The sequence below is a fragment of the Nicotiana tabacum genome, chromosome 16 (genome assembly GCF_000715075.1).
Source record: "Nicotiana tabacum cultivar K326 chromosome 16, ASM71507v2, whole genome shotgun sequence".
Classification (NCBI taxonomy): domain Eukaryota; kingdom Viridiplantae; phylum Streptophyta; class Magnoliopsida; order Solanales; family Solanaceae; genus Nicotiana; species Nicotiana tabacum.
The window spans coordinates 5,728,380-5,738,503 of record NC_134095.1 but is presented as its reverse complement, the minus strand read 5'-3'; the positions used below and the strand labels follow the sequence as shown (position 1 = coordinate 5,738,503).

Genomic DNA, 10,124 nt, shown 5'->3' with positions numbered 1-10,124 from the left:
AAGTTTCGAAGTAAAAAATAAACCTAAATAAATATTTGAAGAGAAACAAACACTGTCTTCATCACCACAACACTTAGAAAGCAATACATCAAAAATTTGATATGTCCTCATTTATTACATACAGTTCAAAAATTAATACACAATCACATAGATACAAATATGCAAAGGAATTGAGAATTTGTTTATCTTAAATAGTCAATGAGAATTGCAGACTTGAAGAGGCGCGGAGGGGGGAGGGTTGAAACAATACTTGAGGCAGTGAGCATCGATGTAAGAGTTTTGTTCTAAAAAAGAATATTTTAAGGATAAAATAGTAAAAATCTTGGTCAAACTTAAAGTACTTATAAGCTAAAAATTCATAAGCTGGGGATAACCAGCTTATGTCTTTTAGCTTATTTTTTTGACTTATAAACACTTTTAATTTTACCAAACGCGTAGATAAGCCGAAAATTGTTTATAAGCTAGTTTGACCAGCCTATAAGCTTAGCCAAACACCCTCTTATAACTATTGTAATCATCTGATTATCTTCTCTACAATTCTATATATTGTAATTCATAGCATCTTGCTCCCAAGTTAGCCATAGTTCGGCTCTTCAAGCTCTGTTCGGTTCATTATCCTACCAAGTATCATCCAATAAGAATTATTTCTTCTCCGCTTTATTTTTATTATATTATCTGTTATTGAATTTATTTTCACTTCTATATCACGTTGTATTAACGAAAATTTATATCTTTCAGATTGAATTGGTTACTTGTCGCCCGTCATAAAAATTATTGCTTTGACCTTAAAAACTATATTTTGGGTTAAACAAATAGTGTATACACAAACATTCCCTCTATCTTGTAAAATAGAAATACTATTTTCAAATTTCAATAGAATATAATCCCAACCGTCACGAAAAAGAAATAGGGTAGTAGAGCGTTTACAAAAGCATGACACTATAATATGTGATCATACGAACAGTTTCTTTTAGCTATAATTTGCGGAAAATGAGGCCGAAATATAAGAACGTAACAAATTGGACGAGAGAACTAGGATTATTATATTACTTCTCGGGCTAACATCCTTTTCACTTGTGTATTTTATTTTTTGGAATAAAGAAGAGGAGTATGGAATCGATTCTCTCTTTTAAAAAATTGCACTTGTCACAGGGAAACTTGAACTTTTATTTATTTGGGAGAGTTGAAAAAATTATCACGTTGAAACGTTATGTACATTTTGTCCTCTCTTAGCGCACTTCTTATTTATTTTAATATTAAAACACTTGATTAAGATGAAAATGATCAAATTTGGCGATATACTATCTGAAATTGATTAACTTTATCACTCGTTAAAAATTTTGGTCTAATTAATATTATCCTGCAATTAGAAAAAAGTTTTATTTTTTCATTGATACCTAACAAAGCTCCAACTTGAAAGTAATTTTAAAACATAATGAAAAAGTTAAGGGGTAAATTTATACCTTTTTATCAAAAAATAAAATTGAACATGTGGAGTGCACTCATCTATTATTGAAACTATGTTAATGATAATGGCAAAATAATGGTATAAATGAATTAAAAATGCAACATTGGACAAAATTGAATAATTTTGAATAGTACGAGAACAAATTTGAACTTTTGCCATTAATTACTCAAAATTTATTTGATACTTTTTATTTTTCGAGATTCAAATTTCTTAATTTTGATCGAGTATTTGGACATAAAAAATTTTAGTTTTTGAAATAAAATTTACATATTTAGAAATTACATAAAAAGTACTATAAGTTATAATAATTAATAATTAAAAATACTTAAAAAAAACATATGAAAAATGCTTCAGATTTCCGAGGATATGGCCCTTCATAGGAAGCAGTGAAGGTCGAGTATTTGGGTTGTATGTTAGGAGGTAGTTGAGTCTTTTCCTACTTTCGTACCTTTGTGAGGCTAGTCTGATAGTATTTTTGTCTGAGACTGCTAGTGGTTAATGTTGTGTCTTACTACTCTTTCGTTTTTCATAGTGTCGGGTCTATTTAATCGCTATCGCTTTTGCTTTGCAATCTATCTTCTGGGTTTCATGATGCCGTTATTTTTTGGTATCTGTTGATGGTACTGTTATTGTCTCTTTTCGTCTTCTTGAGTTGAGGGTCTTTCGGAAACAACCTTTCTAGTCTCGCGGGGCAGGGGTAAAGTCTGCGTACACACAACCTTCCCTAGACCTTACTAATGAGATTTTACTGGATCGTTGTTGTTGTACATAAAAAGCATATAAAAATATTGCAATAAAAGAATAATTTGTTTGCGTCATATAGATTGGGAAAGAGAAAATAAATTGTTTTTATATAGACATATTATTTATGAAAAAATAATATATCCTTTTTTTTCAAAGCAAATAAAAATTTACATATATACCTTTTATGGAAAAGTTGGAGTTTTTGGCAAAAATCATCCTTAAACTATGGTTCAAACCAAGGGTACATCCTTGTCTTATCCTAGTAAACAAAAATCATCCTTATACTATTTAAAAAGTTGCAAGAATCATCCTTCCATTAAATTTTATCACAAAAACTAACAGCATCGTCAAAAGACCATGTCCATCACGTGCCTTTTCCCCTCAATTTTTCAATATTGTCTCTCCTGCCCAATCGACTTTTCCAAGAACGTGCTGACCGTTTTCTTTTTCCTTCTTAATTTTTGTTTCCTCCCTTTCTTCTTATTTTTCTTCTTCAAGAAAACTAGCAGGATAAACTAGGTGCTGCTTATTTCTTCTTTAAAGTTGCTGCTATTTAATGAACAAAAATGGCCTACACTGAAATAACTTCTCCTTAAATTGTCTTCTTATAACAAGCAGATGATAACAAGAGATTGGCACGACCTTGAGGTGGAAGTGCATTATGATCATGTAAAATCTTATATTTGTGTCGGGCTTTGATGAGGGTGTCGATTCTCTTTGTGTCAGTTTTATTAGTCTACCTATAAATGAGAAAAATTAAAAGGTTCTAGCTCTAAATTAAGAACCTGAAAGTCAGAAACTAGATTAGTTCTCTTCCATTTGTCGGAGTGAGTGGTTTCACAATAGTTGAGCTAAACCGAAGTTGGAGTCACATTTTAAAAACAAACCTTGCATCATCACCTCAAATTAAAGATAGAATATCAAAATCTACCGTACGTGCATTGAAATACATGATGCTGCTTAGAAAGTCAAAACTCTTCCACTATTTTTAAAGGCTTTGCACTTTCCTCTCCAAAAGGAAGGTAGCAAGAAATAGTATAGCATGAGATCGGAGAGTTCCAACTATCATACCAGTTGGATGTGAAGTTCATATGAAAAGAAACTTCTAGTTTTGAAGTCTTAGTCCTTTTTGGCAAAGGTGGAAGATGATCGGGTAGGAAGGACAATATTGGAAAATTGAGGGGAAAAGGCACGCGATGGACATGGTCTTTTGATGATATTGTTAGTTTTTGTGATAAAATTTAACGAAAGGATGATTCTTGCAACTTTTTAAATAGTATAAGGATGATTTTTGTTTACTAGGATAAGACAAGGATGTACGTTGCTTTGAACTATAATTTAAGTATGATTTTTGTCAAAAACCGAAAAAGTTGAATGCATTGACTATTGTAGAAGAGGTAATTATATTGTGGTTCAAGAATGAAATATAAAAAGGTGGACTAGCGTCCAGGGTATTTCTTTCTTCAGATTCTCTCTCATCAATTCGATAAGAGAGAAGAAAAGAACCCATTTGCTGCCTCTCACGATAACCTGAGATCACACAAATCCTCTTTTTTCTTCAGCTCTTTTGTACCTTCTCACTTAAGCAGGTTTCATTTTTTATTTTTGCATAATTTTTATTTTTATGTACTTATAGTTATAACACCCTTTTGTAGATTCAGTGATTTTCTGATGCTTTGATTGTTTTTTTCCAGATCGCATAATCGATCCATTTTACTGTCAGTTGCTTTTATCTTTTGGAAACCCTTTATTTTGCTGATTATTTCAACGAGTTTTCAAGTTTTTTTTTTTTATCAATGAATTCTGGTTCTTGATTGTGCTTTTGACCTGAGCTAATTGTTTTTCCTGTTTGTTCTTCTTGTATTATAGTTAGTATTTTCTGGGTTTGTTTCAATTTAACTTTCCAAAGACTATTTGCTTATTGATTAGCTTAAAGTTTTGAGTCTTTGACTTGGGTCATAGCTTGTTCTGCTAGGTTTTAAAATATTTAGATGTTGGTTAGTTTTTTTATGGGTGTTTTACTATTTGTCAAAAAATTATGCTGTATGTGTACCCAAATATGAAGATGTTCGATATAACTTAATTTTTCTTTTGATTTTTGACATTTTTTTATTTTGTATGATATTGGTATAAGATGAGCTTTAATGGGACAACATGGTCTGGGAGGATTCCTATAGCCGACCCCGACTTTCTTGGGGTTGAGGCCTAGTTGTTTGTATATGTGACATTTTTTCATAGACCAGAGTTGGTTACAGGTCCTTCTGTCAAGCCTACCTGTGCTAAAATCAATAGGATAATTCTTACTGAATAGGAGTAGTATGGTTAAATAATTTTACCAATTACCAGTGGATAAATAGGTGACCTTGAGAGTTAAGAATACAAAAAATGAACCATTCTTTGTTCTTTTACTTTAAGGTAAATATTGTTCAGAAGACCCATTTTCACAATTCAGAAGGTGCTCCTGAAATCTTTATAAGTTACGGAAAGAAATGATATTCCGGTCTTTATTGATATAACTGCAGCAAATTTTATTTGTTTGTAAGTTGTTATTGTTGTTAGAAAAGAAAAAAAGATGGGAAAACAGTTTCATGCACTTTGAATGGTCTTTCGTGCTCCGGTTATGTTATATGTTTTTTCTCTTGTAGGGACCATGATTAAGTTGTTTAAAGTAAAAGAAAAGCAGAGAGAACAAGCTGAGAATGCAAATGGAAAGCCACCAGTCAAGAAACAAAGTGCAGGAGAGTTGCGTCTTCACAAAGGTGGTTTCTTTTTCTATTTCTCTTGAACTTTTAAGTTAACTAGTGCTTTAACCATTTAGCATCTTGCAAGTTGTTTCTAGTGAGTGCTTTATGCACGACAGATTGGTCACCAATAGCCCTCTATTGGTGAGATATCCTGAGTTTTAACAGGTTAACTAGTGATTTAACCATTTTGCATCTTGTGAGATAATTTTACTACGTGCTTCTTGCATGACAACTCGATAACTAGATATCATGAAGTAGTCTTAGATTGTCTTGGTTGGACTGAAAAGTGGAACGCAAGAAAGAGGGGAAATTACATGACACGGGTTAGTGTACATTTACTTTTAAAAAAGGCTTAGATTGCATTTTCCTTTTCGGTTGGTTGAGACTTGAGACCACATCAACTCTTTTTACCAACCTGAGATTGGACTGAATGGAGGAAGTAATCTATCCCCAAGCTTTTGAGTATGACTTTCACTTGCACATCGAGTCGTAACTGGACTGATGGCAAGAAAATAATAATCAAGCTGTTTCCTTTCTTCTTTCCGGTTCACCTTGTTGCCAAATGTAGTACATTGTTTTTTTGTTGGAGGAGCTCCAAAACCCTGTTTACCTATGAGTGATCTTGGATCTCCACATTCTTATGGAAGTATTCCTTCCAGGCCATATTATAGTAACTTTACGGGCCTCTTTGTTCCAAGTGATGGTTTTAGAGTAAACATCCAGGTAGGATAGAATTATTGCTAAGGTTTTGGCACCCAATAAGGAGAAAGTAAGATATAGGTCTTAAGAATTATTGAAAAGGTTTATGTTTGTGATGTATATTTTCTTGGAAACTAAATCGTTCTTCTTCCATATAACTTGTCTCAAGAACTACGGAAAGTATATGCACAATGAATAACTAAATGAAAAACTGTGTGTTGGAAGTACTTGAAAAATCTCTCAGGCATGGAGGGAGTGTAGGTGGCTATCAGTTCATGGAAACAGCGCTGAGTTCTTACGTCTTCAGTTGATTTTGCTTGATTTTTTGTTCAAGTGGGATTGGATTTGTCGTCCTCCTGTTTTCTCCATTGATCCTCTTCCCACTATTGCCTCATGCTGTTCTTCTCCATCTTAATTCAAGGGTGTTAAAATCAACAACATTACAGGCCCATCCTATTACTTGCCAAACTTGTAGAATCAAATCCACTGTGTGTCACACCCTCTTACCACATTCATGAGGTACCTCCCTGATCAAACAGGCAAAAGGTAGGAGGTCGAGGAGGGTTGGTACAAATAGAAGCGCCGATCAGTAATAAAGATGGGGTGGACTTACCAGTGCCTTCGCTGTTTCTTCTTTTTTTCTTTTGATAAGTAAAGGTATTATTGATAAGAACTCAGTACCAAGCTACTCCCCGTGACATATGGGTCACATGTTTGAGTCATGGAATTAGCCATTGATGCTTGCATTAAGGTGACATGCCTACATCACACCCCTTGGGGTGCGGCCCTTCCCCGGATCCTGCGTAAATGCGGGATGCTTCGTGTACCGGGCTGCCCTTTTCAGTACCAAGCTGGTACAAAGACAAAGTACAAAGCTCTAGATAGGAAAGACACCAGAAACTCCAGCATTACATCAAGATCATTAGAGAAATCAGCAAATTTCTAAACTTAGAATGCTTCTGTTCTTCAGCTACACAATGTTCTCTTCCTTCTCCTCAAAACATCTTCTGTTCCCTCTGAGCCAAACATTCCAAAATATACATAAAGGAATAGGCCCCCAATTCTTCTTTTTCACTTTGTTCATCCTCTGACTTTGCCAGCTGCTTAGCATTTGTTTCACCTTTGCTGGCATCACCCATTGAATCCATACAAGTTAAGAAACTTACACCGAATTTGCTGTACGAATTTGCAATGTAATAGAAGATGACTCACTGTCTCGCCATTTTCCTTGCACAAGTAACACCTTCCACATAAGCTGATCCCTCTTTCTTTGCAACAAATTTGCCTTCCCTGTTTTTCCATATTTTGATATGAAATAAATATAAAATTTTGAAAATCTGAATTAGGTGTAAAAAATTTGAGAAGTTGAATTAAGTCTACAAAGATATCTTGTTGCCCACCTCAAAGTTTTTCTTTTAGAAACTGTCAAGTGAATAGACATAGTTTCTTCTTCCCCCTCACTCTTTAGCAGCTAAACACACTGCAAAGTTTTAACTTTTAAGATGCCATCTTAATATCACGTACATCAATCATGGTTATCCAGAAATTTCCCATATATTACAGCAGAGGTTAAATCCATTTTCTATCTTTCTTCTACTGTTTTGTTTCTCTGGTTCATCCTTAGAGACAAAGTGTTGATTTTTTCAGAACCTTTTTTATATCCGAGTTTTCAATCATACTGCTGTCTTCTGTGTGCTGTGACTATTACATATGTGCACGAGAGAGATATTTTGTTGCTTGATGCGAGACTATAGCATGAAAATTTATTATTCTATTTCCTTTTATCACTGAATGACTCCTCTTAGGAATTGGAGAATCTCTTGAAAAAACCTCACTTGCTAGCAGCTATCTGAAAGGGATTCTTTAACTACTTGTATGATGCATCTCTTTGTCCTAACTTCTATGCATTTATTTTCTCTAGCTCATACTTTCTGCTATCTTCTGTCATTTTTTTGCATCTAGATTATGATGAGTAAACCTTTGTATCTTGTTTCTTGTAGATATAAGTGAGCTAAATCTACCGAAAACATGTAGCATATCATTTCCCAATGGAAAAGATGACCTCATGAACTTTGAAGTCACCATTCGGCCTGATGAAGGATATTATATGTAAGTAATTTTGTTACAAACTTACCTATCAAAAAGATGTGCAAGTAATTTTGTAGACCATTCATTCTTCAAGTTTCTTACTTTCAAGAAGTAATTCCTGTCTTGCTATTTTAACTTTATTCACGCCTTTCTGCTTTCTTATTAACAGGGCATGTTGGTGAATTTAAATTAGCTTTCTGTGATGATGTTATTGATTATTTGTTCTTTGTTGCCTGTATATAGGGGTGGCACATTTACGTTCTCATTCAGTATTTCTCCAATGTATCCTCATGAAGCCCCAAAGGTTAAGTGCAAGACAAAGGTGGGTAACTGGTTATACTTATCTTGTTTATTTTCTTACTAGACTGTGTCTATTCTTGGACAGCTTACCGTTATCACTGTAATGCCCTCTTTTTTTTTCTTTTTTTTTTTTGCAGGTTTACCACCCTAATATTGACTTAGAAGGAAATGTGTGTCTCAACATTCTTCGAGAAGACTGGAAACCTGTGCTCAACATTAACACCATTATCTATGGCTTATATCATCTGTTCACGGTATTTTTCTTAATCTCGATATAAAGATACTTCACTGTCACTCATATAAAGTATTTAGCAGTTAGAACTTGTGATATTCTGCAGGAGCCGAATCACGAGGATCCCCTCAATCATGACGCAGCTGCTGTATTAAGAGACAACCCAAAGTTGTTCGAGTCCAACGTTAGAAGGGCAATGCATGGAGGCTATGTTGGGCAAACGTTCTTTCCTCGCTGTATGTAACGTCTTTGCTTCTGAATCAACTGATTGAAGAAGCTGATGGTGGAAGTTTGAGGACTCTGGGACTCTGTAAAGTTTGGGTGCAAAATCATTTCAGGTGGTCTTTCTGCAACAGAATATGGGTTCAAATGTCTTAAAATATATGTAACTCGGACCAGAAAAAAATTCTGTATGCCAAGTGTAAACTTTGCAATTTGTTTTTGGACAAGTTTATTGCGTTAGACCAATGGTGTAGACCTATGTTTTGGATTAACTTGTGTACAATCTGAAATTTTTATTCTATGGGAGATTCAAGCATGATAATTATCTTATTAGTTCAACTACTTTTTTCCAAGGTAGACATGATCCCAAAAAAAGGAAAACAGTTTTTTTTATTAGATTTCTTGAGTTATTACTAGGGCTGTGTGTTTTGTGTTGTAGGTAGTCTATTAGTCTTGTTTTATCAGGGGTTTGATGTCAAAACGGGAAAATTATTGGGAAATTGCATTATATAGCCACTCCAAAAAAATAATAGTCGGCAAATTGTGTATTTTTGTATATTAATATATAAATATACATATTATATATATATTTTTTGAATGTTGGTCAACGAATGTAATTATTTTTGGTCTGCTGGCTAAATGTGTAATTGCCCAAATTTATCCGAGAATAGTGATAACATGGCCAAGGCAGGTTAATTTTACTTATATTAAACTTTGGACACTGAAGAATACCTTTCTCGGCCTTTGGACTAAGATCGTATTTAGTGGTAAAAATTGTATGGGACGACCAATAACCTATATTCATTTATTTTTTATTTTTTTTTTGTACCCATTTTTTAAATAACTTCAGCCCCCTTTCTCCTCCTCCTTCGTTTTATTCTTCTTCTTCTTTCTTCTGTTGTTGTTGGTGCTGCTATAAAACTTCAGTTCATGGGATGATTATCATAAATATGTTTATCAGATTATTTAAAAACAAATTATAAATAATTACGTAAGTTAGTAGATAATAATTTGTGAATATTTCCACGTACGTAAGTTAGTAGACAATGATAATTTTGTTTTTTTTCACGTTTATTGTTTCCAAAATTTATGGTAAAAATAGCACGATATAGCCAATTTTCGGGCTGGTCATTCAAAAATAGCCAGTGTTTATGAAGTCAATGAAAAATAGCCACTATTTTGCTGCAACAGAGACCGGTCCAGCATAATATACTGGAGTTCGGTGCACCTGTGTATGAACTCCAGCATATTATGCTGGACCGGTATACTTTGCTGACTCCAGTATAATATACTGGAGACTGGAGCACCGGTGCTCCAAACTCCAGTATATTATACTGGACAATTATACTTGCTGGAACTCCAGTATATTATGCTGGAATTCTAGTGTACTTATGCTGGAGTTCCAGCATACTTATCCTGGAACTCCAGTATAATATACTGGCGTATTTTTCGGGTTTTGAACAGTGTTATCGCTCAAATTTATCTTTACATGAAAAGTGGCTAAATTTTGATTACTTTTAAAATTGGGCTATTTTTGAAAAACCAGTTGTAAATCTGGCTATTTTTGAATTTCTCCCAAATTTGTGATTTAGATACTGTTGGCAATCTGATTATTTATCTAGTATGT

General features: G+C 33.9%; 1 protein-coding gene across 1 annotated transcript; it reads left to right on the top strand.

Annotated features, from left to right (window-relative positions):
* Positions 1–3,622: 3,622 nt before the first annotated feature.
* LOC107823598 (NEDD8-conjugating enzyme Ubc12) lies at positions 3,623–8,822 on the top strand. Its single transcript, XM_075232564.1, has 6 exons — positions 3,623–3,801; positions 4,858–4,971; positions 7,656–7,764; positions 7,987–8,065; positions 8,181–8,297; positions 8,382–8,822. Exons 2-6 carry the CDS (start codon positions 4,863–4,865, stop codon positions 8,517–8,519), a joined length of 552 nt encoding a protein of 183 aa, XP_075088665.1. The 5' UTR covers positions 3,623–3,801; positions 4,858–4,862; the 3' UTR covers positions 8,520–8,822.
* The last annotated feature ends 1,302 nt before the right edge of the window (positions 8,823–10,124 follow it).